Source organism: Cavia porcellus, unplaced genomic scaffold (genome assembly GCF_034190915.1).
Source record: "Cavia porcellus strain 051 isolate PalLab524CR breed Dunkin Hartley unplaced genomic scaffold, mCavPor4.1 scaffold_5, whole genome shotgun sequence".
Taxonomy (NCBI): domain Eukaryota; kingdom Metazoa; phylum Chordata; class Mammalia; order Rodentia; family Caviidae; genus Cavia; species Cavia porcellus.
In genome coordinates, this window is record NW_026947488.1 from 65,582,637 (window position 1) to 65,606,129 (window position 23,493).

At 43.5% G+C, this 23,493-nt stretch overlaps 1 protein-coding gene across 1 annotated transcript in view; it reads left to right on the plus strand.

Annotated features, from left to right (window-relative positions):
* Positions 1-23,493, plus strand: part of Clstn2 (calsyntenin 2) — a 573,715-nt gene that overhangs the window by 538,825 nt on the left and 11,397 nt on the right. Inside the window, exons 10-16 of the mRNA XM_063249086.1 lie at positions 8,331-8,497; positions 14,787-14,935; positions 16,656-16,873; positions 20,387-20,557; positions 21,031-21,176; positions 21,278-21,401; positions 22,095-22,279. Coding sequence (XP_063105156.1) covers positions 8,331-8,497; positions 14,787-14,935; positions 16,656-16,873; positions 20,387-20,557; positions 21,031-21,176; positions 21,278-21,401; positions 22,095-22,279 — 1,160 coding nt within the window. The remainder of the gene's footprint in view (positions 1-8,330; positions 8,498-14,786; positions 14,936-16,655; positions 16,874-20,386; positions 20,558-21,030; positions 21,177-21,277; positions 21,402-22,094; positions 22,280-23,493) is intronic.

The window sequence follows — 23,493 nt, forward strand, 5'->3', positions numbered from 1 at the left end:
GTCATTCATGATGTATGGCATCACAATAATAGGACAAGTGAAAGTGGGAGAGATAACATGGTGAGACAGAAAACCAGAGCACAGGGAGGGACCCGTCCTATAACTGGTCACTCAGTCAGCCTCATATCTTTTAAATTCCCATCTCCTTTCAATGTGGACCCTCTAGGGACCAAACTTCCAACCCAGGAACCTCTGGAAGACAAACTCAAACCATAGAAAATCACAATGAGAGAGGATATCACTTAAAAAACTAACATCCTTTTCCTTGGATTTCTTAGTCATCCCATTTTAAGAACAAAAGTTCAAGTTCTGCTCATAAACAATAAAAATTATGTACTCACATTTGCTTGGGCTTTGGACCTAACCACCCAGGTACTGTAACCCAGCTGTGCAAGGAAGTGAATCAGGGAACCTACTGACCATGCTACCTTGGGGTGGCATCTTGGTGATGCTTCTTAGAAGTCCAGTGCAGTTGTCCCCACCCTACGCCAAGAGCAGCTGTTTCACCTAGTTTGCATTAGATTGTCTGGACAGAAGTTCTTTTACTGAAGTAGCCTAACTTATTTGAAGAAGCACCATTCCAGGAACACACCTAGGAAGACACCTAGGTTTATCTGATCCCCATCTCTTCTTGATGGATCTCATTAGAGTCCCTTACTTGTGGCTCTATCCCTTGTGACTATCTCACCCCTGTCCCAGCCCAGGGACTCTCCTGTCATGTTTAGGAGCCTGGCCTTCATAGGAAGCCCAGCCTTGCCTACTCTGGGTGATGGCATCCACTGTTCTTAGGACAGCTTCTACTCTGGATATTGTTTTTACTGAATTCTACCCCTACTGAGTCAAGCAACATAAGAACAAGAGGGCATGTTTCTAAAACTCAGAGGTTCGGTAAGGGACAGGCAAGGAATCCCCACTGTACCTTTTGGAAGGAGTTGGGGGAAGAATAGAAATGGCCCAGAAGGGATAAAAACACAGAAACAGGCCCTGCTGAGAGTTGTACTCACCCATGTATGTGGCTGAGTTGTACTCAACCATGTGGTTGTGAGATCTGTTGCCTATTTTCAGGTCATTTTTCTGCCAGACACTGACATTATTAAAGACATTTGGAATACATGCTTGTACTTTAAAAACTTGGTCTAATTTACTTCAAATCTCTCACAGTAAAGACTATATCAAAATTATTCTACCTCTCTAGGGTCTTTGCTTTGGAAGAAAGAGATGCACGTTATCACAGTCTGCCTTACATTCAGACAGAATTTCCTGGGGATGGTTTCAAGAAGCTGCAGTTCCGCAGGGTGCCCCTTTTGTAAGGGGGTCAAGGTCAAGGTCAAGGTTGGGAAGGCCAGCATGAACCCTACTCTGTCACACTGGAGAGTCATGCTGTGCTTTTGCTTATAAAAGCTCTCTGAGGCACCTTGGCAAAACAATCTATCTTATACAACTTAGCTCATGTTTCTCAGTGTTAATTCACTGTGGAACACACTCTGTAAAATAGTGTTCCTGGGGCATCCTTTGGGAATCAGCCTCTGCTCAGTTGGGCATTTGCAGGAGGCAAGGATTGTCTGTTGTCAAAGATCTTAGCTCCTCCCAAGTCTCAAACTCCAGGACCTAGAAAAAGTAGATAATTAATGTTTGCTTCACGACAATCTAGCTTTGATTAAAGTGTGTGGCTCAGTCTAACACAAAGAGGCACCTTAACAGTGTCTGAACTTAGTATTATGCATACTTAAAAATCAAGGTAAGAGTATCCTAGGCCTTGGAGTCAATTTGGCATGGGGGTGCATTGGATTTAAAGACAATAAAGATGGAATCTGGTTTAAATTTCAGTGAATCAAGTCTGGAAATAGTATAAGTTATACCTCTAACTTAGTTTCTTCGTATGAGTATTATATTACTTGGAGAGTTTGAGCACATCTTTAAAGCAAAAAAATATAATGTCAGTGACCTTAGAGACACCCGCAGGAGGGAAGAGACAACTGAAAAAACAAACAGGATACGCATGTGGCACATCTCATCTTGGACTTCCTGGGCACCTTACTGCCACTGTCCTATCACCATGTTTCAGCTGCTGGCTGCACCAGACACAGGGCCGAGCACTTTACATGAGCTCTCCTTCCAGCTCACAGCTGCCCTGGGCTGAGGTTGAAGGATAACCTCACTTTCCTACAAGGGAACTAGGAGTTAAAGAAGAAAAATATATCATTGAGGGTCACATACAGCCTAAATTTGAATGATAGTTATGTCATCAGGATGCACACAATTAAGTAGCCTGATAAACCTTGACAAGTGAGGAAGGCAGGCCAGAGGATTCTGCAATCCAAGGTTAAATCATTTGCCCAAATTTTTGTGGCACTTCACAGATTAGGCAAAGACAAGCTGAGTCTTAAAAATAATTACAGGCTAATAAGATGTCGTGGATTAGAGTGAGGATGCAGACCATGGAGTCAGCAGAGGGGAATGTCTCAGTTTCACACTGTCATTTATCTGCCCTGTAGCTTTGAAGACAGTCTTGTCTCTCTCAGACTTTCAGTTCTTTCATCGGGACAATGTAAGCAATACTGTGATGATATGAGGGACCTTACAACTTCATATATTTAGGTCCCAAACTCCACAATGTTGATGTTTTGGGTCATCCTCAGCTCATATGTTTTGTTCACTAAAATGTCATAAAAATGTACACTGGGGAAGCAGAATATATTTCACATAAATGTGAAAGGGCTGAGAAAGCCTCTTGAGAAGGTGTCATGGCCAGCCATGATGACAGGTCATTTTTCTCTGCAAATCATCTACAACCTACAGCTACATGAGAATCTCCCAACCCTGTGTGGACAGAGCTTTTAAAGCTGTATGGGAGTCTATTACACACTTCACTTAGGCTTTGTGTTCTGTCGGCGTCTCCACCGAAGTGAAGAAGTGAGAGAAAGCGAGATTTCAGAGAGTCTTGCCATTTACATTGCTCAGAATTAACACCCAACCATCCATGAAATTGTGTTCACTGAGGGGAATCCCCATCCAGCAGCCTTGTGCAGAGCAGCACCCAACTCAAGCAAGAGAGAACATCGCCCCCACTGTTTCCCATGTGTTTTTTAGACTACATAGCACTGAGGATGACAGAATAAAAATCAGGACCAGTATCCTGAACACGCCTTGTAGGGAGGAAACTTTGTGCATTTACAATCCATAGATCATTTACCTCAAATTATGCTTAAAGGAAAATGAATTTTTGCTGATTTGAAAGCTTCATTTATAGTGATGAGGCTCCACCTCTCAGATGCAAGAAAGCTGAGAAGATGAGGGATGGATCCATAACTCTTTATTCCCAATGCAAACACTGGCTCAGGTTTAACAGGGTACATTAAATCATGTTTGCAAAATATACTCGCCCCTCACTATTTGCAAGGCACTTGTTCAAATCCTCTGAAGGTTCCAAACTTCAGAGAAGTTCAAATTTCTTGTGTAATTTATTACAATATATGAATAAAACCTATACACATCCTCCATATACTTCAGATTATCTCTGTACTACTTGTTGTACCTAATACAACATAAAGTCTATGGATAGCTTTTATATTGTACAGGTTAGAGAATGACAATGGAAAAGAAGAAGGTTGATGAAAAGAAAGCAATATTTTCAAATCTTTTCAATCTCCAGCTTGTTGAATCTGTGAGCATGAAATCTGTGGATAGAGAGGGCCAACTGTACTGTTGTTTTTGGAGATAACTATGTTTTCCAGAAAAGTTGATTTGAATCATTGGGAGTCACTTCTAAGACCATCTGGAGCCCACAGAGCCCAGTGTGGTCAGGATTGTCCCCAGCATCATGTCAACCCCAATCTGTTCCTGTTTGAAAACTCATCCTTCCCCAGACCCTCATCTCACTATGTGATGTGCAGGAGAAAGGCTTGGGAACAGGCAAGATCCAAGTTTGAATGTTGGTTTCACTCATTTCTGGCTTGTGGATGTTATCTAACTTAACATCTTTTAATCTATAAAAAGAGTTCCAAATATGGCCAATGAGAATCTGAGTTCACAAAGAGAAAAAGATTTTCCCCACTCCCATTTTTGTTTTACTTTAAACCCTCATTCCATCTAATTGGGGAAGATTTAACCTTCATAGATTTGGAATTTTCCCCTTTATCTATAGTGCTGGCTGCCTGCAGGGGGCATTGTGTAGTGCTAGGATTGCAAAGCTCAAAGTGTGTTCACACACAGTTGTCCCACTGAAATGGTGCCTACCTTTTTTTAGACCCTTGGTCATTAATTGTCCCTCAAAACTGACAGCTGTCTCGGTATGTCCTTGCCTTCTTTGGGGTACACTAATATGTCTGCCGCTCCTCATGCTCTCTCTGTAAATCCATCTGTGGTCCTTCTGCCCAGCTACACCAAACCAGTGTGTAACAGCACACACCCATGCCCAGGAAGAATTTTCAGGAATTTCTTCACTCTGCAGCTCTGACGTCTTATCCACTCCACTCCTTGCCACCCTCATCCTCACTTCATCAGGGGGAACCAGATTCTTTTCCTCTACTCCTCCCCCAGTGTGGATTCATTTGATGGTCTTCCCTGCCCTGCTAAAGTGTAAGATTCTGGAAACCACACTGGAAAAACACAGCTTAAACATTCTGTGCCCCTCCCTATGTCAGACTATAGATATGTTTAAATTGAAGTGAAATGAGAGAAATACAGGGAAAAAAGAACAAAGGCTAAGATCTCCAAGGTGCTACTCTACCACTTAAGGAATAAATAAAATAACATATGAAGAAACCTGCCACATTTTCAAGACCTAGCAAACAGTGGCTATGTTCCCCCTCTAACCTATTATGCATATTATCTGGAGCACTTACTTGAAAATTAATCAGGCAATGCCTTAGAGTATTTAATATCCTAAAAATTTATTCTTATATTTTTATCTTACTTCACCAATGTCTTTACTTTATTCTCTCTTCATCCAGTATAATGTTCCAAAGAACATGTTCCACATTTTATAATTAACTGAATCTAACAGAATACTAGGCATACAGAAAATGCTTTAAAAATGGGTATTTAGCCTTAGGAAGCCAAATTTATGTTTGCAAACAATTAAAGAAAGTTCTTTGTGAGAGAAATGAGGTTTTATTTGCTTTCTTAAAATGATTCATAGTTGTTCTTATTTCAAATGTTAATGTAGGAACCATGTGGTCTATGCAGATACCCTAGATATTAAATAGAAAGAGATACTTCCCTGTTATCAATTATGTTTTAGACTCCTGCATCACAACCACCACTGGGTGTACATATATTTCATATTTTATGCTGGCCTCCTATTGCAAAATGCTAATTGAATTGATTTCCTGGAGCCTTGTCACTAATAAATAGAGGGCATCACATTTTGAATCAAAATACAAACATGCAAATGTTTTGCTAAGACAAAATAATATATTAGAAATGTCATCACATCCACAAGAGTCACAAAGCTTGGCCCTTGAGGATGGAACTGCTGAGTGAGAGATGGAGGAGGATTAGATCATAGCCTTGCTTTGGACTAGGCCAGCTGGCCAGCACCACCAGGATACCTACTTGGCGCTGAGTGTGGATGGATGTATGCACATTACAGGAACATACACTTTGCAACTTCTTGTAATGCCACTCACTTCCCCTCTTAAATTTTCCCATCTGTAAATGTAGAATAAGTACTTATCTCCTAGGGGTTTTATTAAGATCCAATGAAATGATGTGTATTTAGTACTTCACATGGTATTTGGTATGTTATTTCATGTCTAACAAATGGTAGTTGATGGATCTGCTACTCCAGGATAAGGACAAAATAAGAAAGAGGCCATGTGGCAGGAGCACCTGTCCATACCCAGGCTCATGCCCTCTTTCTGCAGATCTGCTAGCACAGGGACATGATAAGGGCTTGGAGGAGTACTTTATCCATAGATGTTTTAAATTTCTAGATTAAAAGACCTTCAATGGGCTTCCCTATTGCAATGAACCATCTCAGGACATTCCTCAAAGCTAAATCTATTTAAAATTTCCCCATGAACTGAGCACTTTGAAAAAGACATCATTCACTTCCAAAACAAAGAATCTGGGGTATCAAGCAACAGTATTTTGACTGAAAACAGCTTCCTCATGAAGATAGACGCATGGCTCACACAGCTGAATATATCTCAAAGCACGGCAGGGAGGGTGTCCAATTGGTTCTGCTCAATCCTGCTTGACTCATCCAGCTCTGCCTTCCTCCTTGCACTGCTCTTGTTGTTCCCAAGCCATTGGCAAGAAGGCCATAGTGGCCCTTGGCCTTCCATCTTAATGATCCTCAGGGAAAGACAACAAGAGTTGGTTGCAAAGTTTCTGGGGAAAAAGAGGAAAGTTGTTTTTGTGTTGTTTTGCTGGTCAGTATTTCTCACTACATTGGCCCACACTTGGTCCCATTATCATCACTGGGCCTATCATTCTGGCTTAGTGAATGCCAAGTGTTGATTGATTTGTTCTTGATACTGAATTTCAAGTCTACCCCAGAATCAGTCCTTGAAGCAACAGGGATGGTATATACTAATTACTTAAATTAAATACAGCCCATCCATGGAGACTGTCTGCTCCTGAACATTCTAGAATGCCTTAGCAAGAGAGAAAGAGGGAAACTGATGTTGGTGAAATAGCCACAAGGCCCTCTGATCTGCTCATATTCAACATACCATCCCCTTCAGTTCAGCAGTCACGTATAAAATGTCTGTGATGTACCAAGCAGAGTGCAGGATGCTACAAGAATAGAAGAGGCCAAGTATTGTTGGGAAGAATAAACAAGTCAATGTTTGCAAAGTGCCTGGTGCAGACCTCAGCCCCTAATACTTGCTCAGTACTGTCTTCATTAAAATGAATAATGCATGAGTAATCCTTGCTATCCAGGAGAGAGAACAAGAGAGACTTAAACTAATAAATTATAGCAAGGTGAAAGGTAAGCCTGCAGGTGGCATCAAGGAGAGAGAAAACACGAGGAGTTTTCTTACAGAACTAAAAGCTCAGTGGTTATTTACCTTGGCGTTGCATTTGGTTCACTGGAGAAGCTTTTAAAATTTCCTATCCCAATTAAGTGAGAATCCCTAAAGGTGGGACCAAGCACTGAGCATCTGAGAATCTTTTAAGAGATCCTCAGTTGATTAAAAAGCATAGCCAAGTTTGAACATCTCAATTTTAGGCTGTTGAAGCAATAAAACATATGCATGTAAAACATTCATGTACAATACCAAGTGGAGAGGGTTGCATTAAAATCCACCATCAGTATCCTGTGACTCAGGACAAAGAGAGAACATAGTGGGGCTTACAATAGAGAGGGGTTGCAGTGAGAGGAAATTCATGGCACAGTGCACAGGAGACCGGGAAAGGTTTCAGTGAACAACAGGTCACTGAGGGAACTTAAAGGGCCTGGAAAACACTAAAATGTACTTACTCTCCCCATGAGGAGACAGTGAGACAGTTCCTTCTCATTGAGAGAAGGAACAGGGACAAAGGAAGATATGTGGGATGCCTAAGCGCCAGGGAAGCCACGGGAACTGCTGAGCTGAGACTGCCTAGGGAGCAGTGACAAACCTATGGCACCTGGGCCACAGCAGGCATGCAGGGCCCTCTCTGTGAGCCAAATGTATGAGTTATTTTCCCTAAACCAAAACCTCAGTATTGAGGTTTAATTGCAATGTTGGCACTTTATGATAAATAAGTGTGTTTTGGTTTGCAGTCTGGGCATTCAGACCCTGAAAGATTTGCATCACTGGCCTAGAGAAACAGCATACAAAATCTAGAGTGTTTCCAGAAAACTGATGAAGCTGCAAGGCAGCCTAGATCCCTGTTTCTTGCTTGGTTTGCTTCCTTGCTGGACATTCACACAAGATCCAGGCAAATTTTGTTTCTGTAGGTTGCCCAAAGGTGGACAGTAAAGGTGAATTTCAAGTCTACCCCTGAATCAGTCCTTGAAGCAACAGGGATGGTATATACTAATTACTTAAATTAAATACAGCCCAGTAAGTAATTAAATACTTAAATTAAATACAGTGAAGAAGACTGCTCGGAGAAGCTGCCTGCAATCGGACCTCTGACGAGGCCTGACTTGGAAATCATGGAGAAGACAGGAAGGTGTAGCTCCCAGGAAGGGTTCGCAGCACAGCAGTTTGAGCACTTGTATGTGGGCGACAGTGGACTAAAGTGCCCACAGGACTCAGCGCTTCTCCAAATGCACACATTCTCCTTCAGATTTATGGGCCACACAGTATGACCTTGGCTCAATGGCCAGTTGGCACCTCAGTTAATAATTTCTTCCTTAGGGTAAGTGATAGTGCTGCTTTTTCTTTCAGGAGGTGAAGTTGCCAAACCACGATTTGCTCAATTCTTCCACGGCAGCCTGGCCAGTCTTACCATCCGCCCTGGCAAAATGGAAAGCCAGAAGGTGATTTCCTGCTTGCAGGCCTGCAAGGAGGGGCTGGATATTAATTCACTGGAAAGCCTCGGACAAGGAATAAAGGTAAGGAAAGAGCTGGGGTTACCCCTGATAAGACACTGATTTATGCGACTGAAGCCACTCAGCACTCAAACACACCAGGAAATATTTGTCTCTGTAACAACACTACATAGAAATGGCACCACAGCAAAGGTGCTGACATGGAGGGAAGATAGTGACCCTGACTTCCAGAATGGACTTGTGCTGATATGTCCTGAAACTCCTAGGTCAGGTCCTTGTGTCCAATCAGCCCACGGTTCAGCACATACCAAGCACCCACCTGGAGGAAGTTGTACTTGGTTCATTTGTGGTTTGGTTTGTTGCTCTGTTTATTTGCCTCAAGGAACTGGAGCAGCATGCAAGAATGCATTACCATAACCTGAAAAACAAACAAGAAGTTAAGACTCTATAAAATACAAACTAGAAAGGGAAGAAAAGCCCAAGGTGAGGTAGTCTTAGAAAGCAGGTATGGATGTCATAGGGTCTTACATAGTTACAGTGAGGCACAGATTGTGCTCTAAGCAATTTCTGGCAGTCAAAAGGAACGTAAACAGATTCATGATTTTTCTTGTCCCCATGGAATTAGAATGTCCAAGTGTTCCAAGAGAAGCAAGCTTTGCCAAGCAAAGTTCCTCCTGGGCAGATCTGGAAAGGATGTGACTGACTGTGGCCTCACCAAGTGTCTCCCTGGACTGAGCTGGGTGTAAGATGCTCCTGCTGGTACTGAGTCCCTGGGTCCCGCTGTTAAGGGAGGGTCAACATCATCTGAGACCCTGCTCAATCATCATGTTTCCCACTGTGGGAAAGCAATTCCTCTGCTCCTCTCTGAAAGCTGAGTGACCCACTTTGTGCCCTCTGCCTTCTGCAGGCAAAGTAAGCACTTCCTCCACAGAGCTGTGAGAGCTGCCCTTCTTAGCCATTCCCTGAAGGAAGGAGACTACAGTAAAAGTTTCCCCATCTGCTACCCATCCCCTCCCAATGCTGCCATGGAGCTTTACCTTGCAGTCCTGCCCCAGCCCTGCCTCTCCTGTACAGGGAGTCCCCTGCAGGGTCCCCTGCTTGCAGGCTCTGGTTCTGGGTAGCCTTGGAGGGGTTAGTTGTGTCCTGAGCACTCATACTATTTATTATACTGTGGTCACTTCAGCATGGACACTCAAATATTTAGTTCTGAGCTGGCTTCTAGAATACAGAAATGAGTTTTCCCAGTTTGCTGTCTTCAGGGAACTCAGTGGCCCAAGTGGACATTTGTGGTCAGTCTTGATGACTCCTATAGCAATGATGAGCACTGATGTTTATTGAGGGCTTCCAAGTGACAGGCACCATTCTAAACTCCCTCTGCACATTACCTCCCAGAACATCCTTTGACAACATTCCAGTTTTACACATCAGGAATTGAGGACCGAAGGAGAAAGGAAATTCCTGCAAGATCTTCCAGTTAGGGAGCCAGAACTTGAAGCTGGGATATCCCACTCCAAAGCTCCAGATTCAGGTGAATGGCAGTCTGGGAAGACTCCTTGGAGGAGGTGAACCCTGAATAAAATATGCGATATTAGGTTGACTCCAATCTGGAAAAGACAGAGGGAGTGGGAAAGAGAGTACTCATTCCAGGCAAATCCAAGAGCCTGAGCAATGTCAGGAGGACTGAGATATATCACAGTGTGTGCCTGGGGGCTTCCACAAGCATTGTAAGTACCCAAGTTGCATGAAGGAGGGTTAGAAAGTAGGACCAGAGAGGTGGCAGAGGCCATATTATGGGGCCTTCTAGCTGTGTTTAGGTGTTTATATTTAGTGTCAATAGCTGGGAGTCATTGAAGGCTGAAGCAAAGGAACATGCTCTTGGTGATGGAGGGTCTATGGAGCTAACCCTGGACACTGGATCAAAGTGGGGAGATGGAAGGAGGAGAGAATGCATGAAAAGACAATGGGACTTTGCAAATCATTCTTCAACATGGTTCAGGCACACATGCACACATACAACAATGGCTTAATCACCTGTCATTGGAGGAAGCTCACAAGACCAGCTTGTGTTGGAATGGATGGTCTTGATGGACTTGTCTTCATAGAGTTTTGACTAAACATTGATGCACAATTGTTTTCCAAACCCCCTCTCTTTCACTGATTCTGGGATTGCCGCCTGCCTCTAAGTGCACCTGCTCTGCTCTGCACAACCCATGGGGCCACAGCTGCAGAGTTCCAGGCACCACAGAGCAATAAACCAAAGATGCTGGCCTGAAGAGCCTTGTGGATTTAGAATTATAAATTAAGAAGTGTAGCAATTCCTATGGAGTAATTACATAGCCTCTGAAAAGAGGAGACATGCGGAGGCCAAGGGAGGCTAATCTGGCTTTTCAGGATACCACCTATTCACAACCAAGTCACTTTTCTCTCCCTAGGGCATGGCTGGTGAGAACTGGAGCACTGTGTGAGAAGTTAATAAGACACACAATTTACAGAGCACCCACTGGGGGCTGTTTTATGTTCATTATCCCTGCTCCTCAAAACAAATTAAATATTACGACCTCGTTTCAAAAATAAGGGGACCGGGAATCAGGGACTTGCACAAGATAAATCTACACTCTTCCCCTCACCCTAGCAACTCAGATTAGAAGATATTCTTTTTTAGTATATGTGCTGCTGAAGCAAGCACAATAAGATATTCTTGAAAATTATTAAAACTATCTTCTTTCCAACACACATTTATCCTTCATGTCCTGAGTGATGACCATCATTTTATTTGCCAGGTTACTTGGCCTCATCTCTGTTCCCTGGCCTGTCTAAAGAAGTGAGGCCCTCCTATGATTAAGGAATTGCTTGTGTCTGCTCATAGGCCTGAAACAGCTTCTTGGAATGACTTTTCTTCCTTTAGATCACTCCTATTTCTAATATTTTCCAAGATGTCTTGAATTTTTGAATGCCATGGTGACTACTGTCTTAAATCCATAGAAGATACTAGAGAATAGCCACATTCCTCAGGAATACCTATTCTGATTTTTACATACGATCCCTGCCATTGCCATCTTCCCAGTGTGGAAGAACAGGAAACAGTACGAATTCTGGAACAAGACATTCCTGGAATATTTTAATCCTTTGTTCTCCAATTCTTCATGCATACAATGCACTTACTTCTTGTATGGTGTAAAAGCTGAACCTAGTAGGCTCCTAACAAATCACAGGTCGTTTTGTGGCAGCAGAGTCTCTAAATTGCTAGTTTTCAACTTAGTGCAGCCCAAGGGGCTGGCATACAGCAGATGCTCAAGGGAGGGCCAAGGCTTCTAAAGAGCCATGATTGCCTACCCCCAATGAATAGGCGTCCAATAACTCCATTAACAGCCCAATCAGCTAGGCAACTAGAGACAAGAGCTGAGTTCTAGAAATGATGACCATTCTACAGTGATTGTCCAGCACCTCACTGACTTACTTCCACCACAACACAGCTTCCCATGGGCCAGTGAGTGCTGTCACCCTTACTATTTTCTCCAGCCACTTGGCCTTCTACCATTTCCTGCCCTTGTGTCTGCCTGTACAGACACGTCCTCTGTGTAATCACAAACTCAAACACCGAGCAGGGATGCTGCAGTTGGAAAAATAGATGAACCAACATTAGAGTATTTTACTGAACCTGCAAAAGAACTATGTTAAAGAGCATGCCAGTGCCCACCTTTGTGCCCTATGACTGCCCACCGCATGCTGTAGCAGCCAGGCCAGGCTACCAGCTGGAGATCTGACACATTTCCTAACCTTTGCTTTCACCAAGTGGCTACAGTGGGAATACACCCTCTGCTGACTGCCAGGAGATGCTGTTAGTCCTTCTGAAACTGTATGGTTTTCCTATTCATCACTCCTGCAGACTCAGAGATCAGCCTGTTCCGAAAAGGCTCACCATTTATCCTGTCTTCTCATGTGCTAGCCCTTGTAACAGTGCTGGGAAAAGGCAGTCAACCCTGTCTTTGAGGTTCTCTGCTGCAGGATGCACACAGACAGCATGAAGATCATGAGATTCTGCCACTGGAAGGATGACACAGAGGAGGAGAAGGGAACAAGGATCAGACAAGCATTTTAGAACATAAGTGGTGTTTTTAGAAGAATGACATTGAATCTTCTCAAGTCTTAAACAGATGACTTGCAAAACGCCACAGGACTAATTATGACTCACTAACATGTGACAGCTCCAGGCTGAACATCTTAAATGGCTGAGGCATCTGCAGCTGACACCAACCCAGAGGGGAACGGTGACACATATGCCTGGGTGTGCCCAAATCTAGCAAAAGAGTGGTGCATGTGATTAGAAGTCATTGCTCAGAAATACTTTGAGCAGGGCTTTGAGTGGGAAAAGGGGGAACTGGATCACAGAGAAGGAAGGGCCACCCCACAAGCAAAGACTCAACTCAGTGAAAATTGCAGTGTTCAGAATTATAACCAAAGGAATCCTATGTCAGACACCTGGGAACATTACACAAACTGGGCATCCTTAACCTAGAAATCTGAAGTACAAGAGACTCTGAAACCCAAAACTTTATTACTTTTTGAACACCAATATGATATTGCAGTGGAAAATTCTACACCTGACTTCATGTGACAGGTCACAGTCAACATATAGGTACATTAAAAATATTATATAAAATTATCTTCAGACCGTTTATGTAAGATATATATGAAACATAAGGGAATTTCATGTTTAAACTTGGGTCTCACCCTCAAGATATCTCATTATGTACAAATATGCAAATATTCTGAAATCCAAAACATCTTAAATCGGAACCACTCTGGTCCCAAGCATTCCAGACAAGGGATGCTCCACTGTACTATGTCATTTAAACTTCAGATAGGTTAATATTAATTTCTCCATTATTTTAAAGGAAGTCTAGAAAGAGGATGTAACTGTTCCAAAGCCATACTCTGTAGTTTGTACTCGAGCTGGAATGTGCCATTCCACAAAGCCTCTGGTCTTTCAAAGATGCCACACAGCCCTGGAGAAGAGTCACACTGTAAAAAAAAACTTCAGACAGGTTAAGCTATTGCAGTAATGACTCTGAAAAATCAATGGCTTGGCGTTAAGGGTTCATCCCCATCCAGGAGGTGGGCTGTCACTTCCACCTAGTACACTGCAGATTAATGAAGTGGAGGGAAAAGAGGTTAGATTATTCTGCATATATTCTACAGGGAAAATAGCACAAGTCACATGATCAAGCCTGTTGACAACAGGGCAAGCATATATAAATCTCCTATATAAAACCACATTATGTAGAAAAACGCAATTTACCATAAGAAATTAATGTAATTGTGAATGATTACTTATGAGATTGAATTGTGGAAACTGAATGGATGACAATAAGAGCAAGAGCATTTTTCACTTAGCACATACATATATTTGAATCCTATGCATAATATTATCTGTTCAGAAAAGTAAATAATTTTCAGGGACCTACATTAAAATATATCCACCTCCCTTATCTATGGCATGAGCATTAAATATATAGTCTGAAGCCACAGATAAGTTCTTGCCACTTGATTGATAACTATTCCAAATAATTATTGTCCGGAAGTGTGTCAGGATCAGCAACTCACTGTTGTTCATGTTCATTCAAAGACACCTAACTGCTAGGGAGATATAAGAGGGAGCTAAGATCTGGATCAGCTTGAGCACCCTCAGTGAGGAGCACTGGCCTTCACCAAGAGTGGAATACCAGGGACTCAGCATGCAGTGGATAGATAAAGAACCCTCGGGTAAGCAGAAGATGAATAAAGACCACGGAATAGATGAGATCTAGGAGAGACAGAAAGACAGTAACTGAGAAAATCAGCTCCAAGACTGAAAGCTAAGACTATGAATTATGCATCCAGAAGTGGAACACACAGAAGGGTGAATTAGAGAGCAGTTCAAGGCCAAAACAAAAACAACCAAAGGAGCCAGCATCCAAGTACTGAGGATGTCACATCAGGGCATGGACCATCCAAGGGCTGAAAGTTACTGGTTCAGACCAACTGGGTCACACAGTGCCTGAACCACCCTTTACTAAGGCCTGGACATCAACATCACTGTGACTGGGCCTTCAGAATTCCATTCTGTGACTCAGGCCAGTATTACAAGGAGCTTACAGTCCATGGGGAAAACTCATAAGAAGGGTCCAGATGTCCACTACAGAGTGACAAGTACCATTTAAGAGATTAGAAATGACTGTTTGTACATATAAATGCTTCACTTGCAGATGTTCTGGATATGCCTGTGGGGGTCTTAACAGCCTTTCCATGGAGTGATAGCACTTCCAGGGGACCCACGGTATTTTCTCCCCTGATACTCACTTTTGTCTTCCAGTACCACTTCAACCCCTCACAGTCTATCCTGGTGATGGAAGGAGAAGACATTGGGAATATCAACCATGCCCTACAGAAGGTCTCCTACATCAACTCCAGACAGTTCCCAACAGCAGGCGTGCGGCGTCTCAGAGTCTCCTCCAAAGTCCAGTGAGTGGACGCCACTCAGTCTAGGGCCCACCTGAGGGGGCAGGGTTACTGCTGCCCATTAGGAATTCACCCCTGCAAAACGGGATCAGAGTTACTCTGACCTTCACTGTTAGCTGGTCTTGAATTGGTCTGATTTAAGGGCATGCCACCTGATACAAAGAGTGTAAATGCTTGACAAATGTTTATTAAATTGAATTAAACTATCCAACCTAGCTTTAATGAGCTCCTCAATACTGTAGGTAAGCTAGAGAAGGGGAGGACACTGATCTTGTTCCCAGGAAACAGAGTTGAGGTAAGAAGGTGAGATTACTGCAAAAGTCTTGATATAACTCACCTGCTGGCCTACCACACTGTTTTTTAGCCACAGTACTTGCCTGGGAGGACTGGTAGGAAGGAGACTCCAGAGAGATCCTAGAGTCCCTAGGTACCTAGAACAGGAAAACTCAGAAAGAGAGGAACAAGCTGGGAAAGATAAATCCGTTGACTGCACCATGGCTGAGTCCAGAAGAGGTGCCCACAAGGACAGTTACATTCCACAGGGCAGTGGAAGGGGTGTTACCACTTCCAGAAGCCTAAGCGTAGGGAAGAGGCACCTCAGTAGAGTCAGCTCTACTTTAGAGTAAAGAAAGGTGATAGGTGGTCCATCCACCTCTGAGTCCAGACTTCTGAAAGCTTCAAGGGGAGAGGAGACTACAGGAGTTGGTGTGGTTGAGGTAACACAAAACTGAAAGCAGTAAATCATCACAGCTCCTGCATCTTTCCCACTCCACAGAAGAGGATGGGGAGGCTCAGCCCAAGACCTGCCTAGACCTTCCCAGGGCATGTGAGATGACACCTATCTCAGAGGGATGCAGCCAGCATTCCCCTACTGCCTGTTTGGCTCAGTTTCCCATCCCAAATGTTGGCCTCAGTGACAGTGAAATGGTTCTCGCTGAGTTCTGAAGACAGAATCAGATCAACTAACCTTTACTGAGCTCAAATCATAATGTGAGCTCTCGACAGATTCTTTTCCAGAGTCTTAATGCTTACTACCATTAAGTAATTATTATTTTGCCATTTTATAGATGAAGAGACTGAGATTCACAGCAACTGAGCACCCCCTGTCTATAGTCTGCCAGTTCAGGAGAAGCAGAGCCAGGTCATGGATCCTTGGCTGCCTAATTTCTAAGACTTTGATTTCATTGTCACATTGTTGCAGCCTCCAGATGCTTTTTGGCCTTGTATTAGGGAAAAGGAGAGGATCTTTGGTGGAACTGTGTCCCTTGCCCTGCAGGAGTCACACTAGTGTGATCCCATTAATGACACAGGGTGTTACTATGGCTAGAGAGTTTAGCCCTGGGGTCTCATTAGTCAGATAGCTGTAACCAACTAGTAAAGCAACAATTTGCTTACCAAATACTGATGTACGTAACAGGCAGTTGCTGTCTAATTAATGTTGTCATTGATTGCTTTGTTAAAGGATAATGAAAGCTTTAACATTACTTGTTGCTAGCATACAAAATTTCCATTCCTCCCAGGAGCCAATCTTTTAAATCCCTACATTACTAGTAGTTTGGATGATAATGTGGCTTTAAATCTGAAGCTCTGTTGGCATCCTCAGAGACTCCTAGCAGTCAAAATGCTTTGTCCAGGACTAGAAGTAGCAACTCCCTGCCTATGGCTGGGTTGCAGGTGGTTTAACCATTTCTTGCCAGCTCGGTGACTAAAGCTGTCTTCCCAGGTGCTTTGGGGAAGATGTGTGCATCAGTATCCCTGATGTGGATGCTTATGTGATGGTCCTGCAGGCCATGGAGCCCCAGATCACCCTGCAGGGCACAGATCACTTCTGGAGACCTGCTGCCCAGTTCAAAAGTGCCAGAGGAGTGATCCTTTTCCCAGATATCAAAATTGTGAGCACCTTTGCCAAACCTGATGCCACGGGGGACATGAAAACCACAGGTACAGATGCATGCAGGGTGTGCGAAAGGTGTGCCTTAACTTCCTACAGCAACACAAATCATACTCAAGGCAACAGCATTGTTCACTGTGAATGAGTGACACACAGCAGCAAAACAAAGGCAGAAATGCCCAAAATGAACAGCAGGAAAGGAATAGATAGCTTAGCAAATCATGAGGTATACACATGAGTGTACATCAAAGGGGAAGACATCTTTCCCTAAAGTGAAAAAAAGTGAGATGTGTAATTACATAGTATACATACAGCATGAGCTTAACCACGTAAAAAGAAAATGCCAAGAAGGAACGATGCCTAACGCTACAATGATATTCTCCGAGAAGCATGGGCAACGCCAATCTGTTTCTGCTTCTCTACCCTCTTCTACAACTGTAAAAATGTTCTATATTGAGCATGTATTATTTTAATCCTCAAAATAAAAGCTAGAAAGTGCACAGAGAACAAAATATAAATATCACTTAATATACACACAGCAAAAGTTAGGTCTCATTCAGCAGTATGACTCTAAGCTCTCAGTAAATTTTCAAGCTGTTATTTCTAACAGTTTCATTATTGGAAGGATTGCTTAAAGAAAGAGTAATTTGAATCATCGGCCAAGGAGAAGCAGTTACACTGAAAGCCACAGGAGATGTTAGGGGAAGGGGATGGAAAACAGAGAAAGGGGGAAGGGTGGGGGAATTGTCCATTGGGAAACTGTTCTTTGCTCTTCTTTTAAGAGAACACTTTCAACTCTCCTTCACCCCCTCAAACAGCCACTGTTAATGATGTGCTGGTGCCAGCAGGCCTAAGTCCCTAAAGATCTGCTTCTATAATAATCCTAATTACCCACTGCCTTAAACCACACCGGTCCCTAGTGAACAGGGGTGCTTGAGCTCATAAAAATTGATGGTGTTTCACCACCTGTCCTGGCAGGGTGGTTTCCTAGTTACATGCCAAGGTGCATTAGATTGTGTGATCTTCCTACTTACCCTGTTCTCATTTGTGGCTACAATCAGACAGAAATAGTGAGGCCTGTTGACCTCCATTGGTTGCAGCCCAAGAGCATCTGGAATTGCTTTGTCTGACACCAGCATATGGGCAATGCAGAGAAAAGCAATTATCTGGGTCCACATTTCACCTTCTATTTATGAGAGGTGCATACAGAGCACATAGGCATGTTGCCTGGGAGCTATTATTAGTATTTTAAATTGTTCCTTCTTATCATTGTTGGAATAATTATTATTAAGGGTATCTTAAACAAGCAAGCTAAAGACATTTGCTACTGGACCTCAGTGACTGCCTCCAACACCATCTTCTGCCCCCAGTGATTCACTCTTTATGTTATCTCAGTTGCAAAGACAGACTCTTTCCTCTCCTCTCTCTCTCTCTCTCTCTCTCTCTCTCTCTCTCTCTCTCTCTCTTTCTGTCTCTCTGTCTCTCTCTCTCTCTCTCTCTCTGTCTGTCTGTCTGTCTCTCTCTCATGCCTTTGTGTTAGTCCACACTTTTCTTTTTCTTCTCTCTGGCTGAGAGATCCCTTTTCCTTTCTTCTCCATCTCCCTTTATTGGGGCAAACCTTTCTACCTTAGATGCCACCCCAGAAGGCCCTGCTTACCACCACCTTACTCCAGGCTGGGCTGACCTTGTGCTCTGCACACTGCGGCTGCTGGTGTTTCCCTCCAACACACATTTTTCAGCCCTTTGTGATGATCACCTGTCTATGAAACCAGACCAGGGCTCCCAGAGGGCTCAACCATGGCTGATCTGTTTCTGGATTCCTGGGCTCAGTACCCCCTTCAATACAGTGGAATCAAAACACTTGCAGATGACAAATGATGCCATAGTCCAAGCAGAAGAGAATGAAGAGGAAAAAGCAGCCAGCACATCCCCCTACCTAGTGCTGGCTCTGTCAGCTACATCGGGAGATAGGAGCCAAGGTGATTTAACTCTACCTAACAAGAAGCCGCCAAACCCCCAGACACTATATGAAACCTATCTGACATTACACTATTGTTTATGGTATACTTTGTATTTAATGTATATTATTGTGTTTCTAGATTTTGCTAATGACACTTGAAACACCTGAGGTTGGTAAACAGTTAAAAATTAACTGTATAATAGGTATCAATTATAATACTATCTAACAAGAGCAAAAATATTTTGGCTCACTGAAAATAATTAAACAAAATAAAATAATTATTTAAGATAATTAATTCCTAATAAATCCTTTTAAATTTCTGTTTTCATGTCCTAGAATGCAAAAGACATATCCAGTCTGCTTTATAAATAAGTAAATATACTGTGTAACCAATCTTGGCTCATAAGTCTTTCAAAAAAAGGTAAATAGTCAAGAGCAAAGGAAGATCGTAGGCCTAAAGATGACCAGTTTCTAAACTCTGATGTTAGAAAACGTGGTTTCTCTCCCAGTTCCTCTTCTCACTTTCTGTGTAATTTGGACCCTTCACCTTCCTCTGAACTTCCATTTCCCCATCGGTGAGATGGAGATAATTGTAGTGCTGTCTTTAACACTTGCTCATTAATAGTATGTTTGCACACTACACAAATACCAATAACCTTCATCTTGAGATTTTATTTTAGATTGCTCAATTCTTCCCAGCTTTCTAAGACTGAGATATTCCCTTGAAAAATTTGGAGTCATAAGTCAAATAAAGACTATGACACTGACCAACTTGCCAATATGCCTCCCTGTGAGCATAGTAACTAATTAATTTATCAGTTGTTAATTATTGGTTATAACATAGACTTAATTGATTATTAATTAACGACCCAGCTGCATTTGAGCAATGTTCAGTGATAACCGCTCCGTATTAACTCCTGTGTCAGACACTAAGGATTTAGTCAGGTGCTTCTGCTCCAGAGCCTGATGGAGGACACAGATGCACAGAGAAAGCTACAAGTGCTTGGTGGAAGGCCACTTAGCTGTCCACCAGAGGACACCTACTGCTTATGTCACACATAGGCAGCATGGGGCACTGCTTTTGGTTCTCTCAAAACCACAGGTTAGGAAGCAGAGTAGGTTTTTGTGGCTTCCCAGTGGCAAAGTTGTATTCAAATTCATACCCTGTTCTTCTCTTCTTTTCTTTCTCCTCTCTTTGTTTCTCTCCTCTTTTATAGCTTCACTGAGGAGCGAACCCAGGGCCTTTGCACTGAGCTACTTCTCCAGTTCTTTTTTAGTTTTGAGACAGGGTCTCATTAAGTCACTGAGGTGGGCTCAAACTCACAATCTTCCTGCCTCAGCCTGTCACAGAGCTGGGTGACAAGTGTGCTCCACCACACTCAGTTAAGCCCATACCTTTTGACTGGAGTATCCATGTTCTTCCCACTAATTCATGCCACCCAGCCTTAGTGGCGCCTGATATCTGAGCCGTGGGCATGACCTTTGGGGTTACACATCCTCTTCTCTTGACTTGGTGCAGTACAGAGGAGAGAGATGGTCAGTAAGGGCTGTTTCCTGAGCTGCACTTCATGCCTGTGTTTCCCGTGCATCTGCCTTCCCACAGCCCCCAGATCAGCAGTCTTAGAGGAAATGCTTCACAACTTGGATTTTTGTGACATTTTGGTGATTGGCGGGGACTTGGACCCAAGACAGGAATGTTTGGAACTCAACCACAATGAACTCCACCAACGACACTTGGATGCTACAAACTCCACCGCAGGCTACTCCATCTATGGTAAGGTCCCCCCACCAAGGGGTCTCCTCTCAGAATGACCTCGTTCAGAGAACCTTGAGTATGATGACCCTGAAGGGGTGCACTGTGAATTCCCCAGAGGTCAGCAAAGATCCTTGATTTCAGGAAATGGGTTTCTAGACATTGAAGAGTTCCTCCAGCATTTTGGGGACCTGTCCTACATCCCCACTCTTGGGAAAATCTGTAGAAGCTCCTGTTATAATGTTTGAACTGAGAAAATATTGTAGTGTTTGGCAGATTGAAGACAAACATTCTGGTCAGAGAGCCCCCAGTCTGTTCAGGAGTCCTGAGGATCTATTTAATTGGCTCCTTAGAAATGTAGCTTCTATCCATAAACAACTTGAATTCTTACTGCACCAAAGTGCCAAGCCCCAGCAGCCCTAGCCTGACGCCTACATCTCCTTTTCCTTTTCCTCCTCTGCTGCCTCCTGATGACAACTGATCCCTTGGCACAGGTGTGGGCTCCATGAGCCGCTATGAGCAGGTGCTGCATCACCTCCGCTACCGAAACTGGCAGTCAAGCTCCCTTGAGGCTCGGCAGTTCCGAATCAAGTGTTCAGAGCTCAATGGGCGGTACACTAGCAATGAGTTCAACGTGAAGGTGAGTGAGACTTGCCAATCTTAGGGAAGCCCTCTATCACTTGTTCTTTCAAGAGAGCCATTGCCGTTGGCTCACCTCGCATCTCTCTTTACTCGGTCCAGGTCAGTGTGCTACATGAAGTCAGAGTCCCAGACAAGGAGCACGTCAACCACCTTATTGTGCAACCTCCCTTCCTCCAGTCAGTCCATCATCCTGAGTCCCGGAGTAGCATCCAACGCACTTCAGGTAAGGCAACTAAGGGGAGGAGCCTGAGAATCCAGCATGGTCATTGTGACCCAAAATAAAGAGGTATGTAGTGGCTCAGAACTGAGGGAATTCTGCAATAGAGAAGACATTAGCCATGCATCTAAGGAACTCATAGCTTTAGCAAGGAGTCAGTTGAATAAGCAAGAAGTTACCCATGACAGGTAATAACCAAGATTGGTGCAGTTAGCACATTAGGATAGTTCTTTCAGGCCAGCACACAGTCATGTCTTGTACGAAGCTTTCCACAGACTCCTTATGTACATGCAAGTGTACCATACTACCAAGTCCTCTGCTTATACTTATGTCATGGTACCTGTGTCTGTTCCCACTACTCTTTGCAACATCAGGCTTTCAGTGGGATCTCTGTTATAATTTGACAGAAAAAGCCAGAGATAGAAGAGATAGAATATATTGAATACCCACTCCATGCTATGTAGAAACTCAATAAATCATTTTATTTACTACTCACAATAACCTGTAGGATAGGAATTAGTAAGTCTTTTTATAGAGGGTGACAGTATAACTCAGCCCAGCTAAGATGCTGACCCTGAGTCCTACTGGGAATTGGGAAGGCAGATTTTATCGTTTGCACGCATGTTTTGTTCATGTGTTATCACAAGAAGGAGTTAGACCTCTGTTCACCATGTCCCGTGGATTCCTTCCCGGTTCCAGTGGTCCCAAGCATTGCCACAGTGGTCATCATCATCTCCGTGTGCATGCTAGTGTTTGTTGTGGCCATGGGTGTGTATCGAGTTCGGATTGCCCACCAGCACTTCATCCAAGAAACTGAGGCTGCCAAGGAGGCTGAAATGGATTGGGATGACTCTGCGCTGACTATCACCGTCAACCCCATGGAGGTAAATCCTCATGGCGGGCTGGGGCTCGGGTGGGGTGCCTCTCCCTCTACCCACCTCAGTTCTTCCTGGGTTAAAGCCTTGCCCTGTTTAGGCCCTCCTAGTCCATCTAGTCCTTGCCTATCTTCCTGTCTCTGAGCTTCCACATCCCTCTCAACATGAACAGACCGTATTTCCCCACCAACTGTTCTCGGATTAAAAATGTGTGAATTGCTGTCTTCCCATGAACAAAATTTCTTAAAGCAAGCAGCCATGTGTGTTTATCCCTTGCTTCTTCCATAGTTCAGAGCTGACTAATACTTAGGAACTCAGTATTGAATTCTTTATTAGCAGTATGAATGAGATGGCTTTACTCCATTTCAGCCTGCAGAGCTCAGTTTAGGTTAAAACAAAAATACAGCAGCAACATCTGCCACTTATTAAGCCCCCACTATGCCAGACTGTAGTGTACTCTACATATATCAACAACCTGTGAAGCAGGAGTTATCATCCTCATTTACCAAGGTAGAAACCAACTGAGAGAAGTGTTCAAATGCACACAACCAATGTTCAAACTAATTGTCTAATTCCAAAGTTTATATCTTTGCAGTTATATAGTAGCTCCTAGAAACCACGTATGATTTGCAAGGCACCTTCTCTGGGCATGACTATCAAGGAAAGTCATGGGTATCATACCCTTTGCCCACAGGTACTGAGTAATGGCAGACACAAACTGGAGGAAACATGGGGAAACTGATCATTGGGAAATAATGAGGATCATTCCAGCCTGGTACCCAGCTCTCCCTCAGCTGGTCTCATGCTCTTATTTCAAAGCCAGCATGCCAGGGTATCTCACTTTCCTGAACTATGTGCTGTAGGTGCAGTGCCGAGCTCACCACCATGCAGACACAAACATCTCCATCCTTAAACACCTGAAGCTTGCGTGTGGAGATCAAAAAAAGCCTGAGGACCAGGCAGTAGCCAGCCTAACAGGGATCGACCTGATAGGATGGGTAGTTAGGGAGGCTTGAGTAAGAAGACAGTTTGGGGAAGAAACAGCCCCGAGGGAGTTTGGTCTGAGAGATGCCTTGAATACTGAGTTTGTTATGCAGGAGGAAAAGGTAGAATAGAAGCCACTTTAAGGAGGGGGTATAGCCAAACAAAGAGACACATCTTTTATGTCCTGACTGCTCAACTTAAAACATAAGCCTAGAAATAAGATTTTGCTGGAAACACTA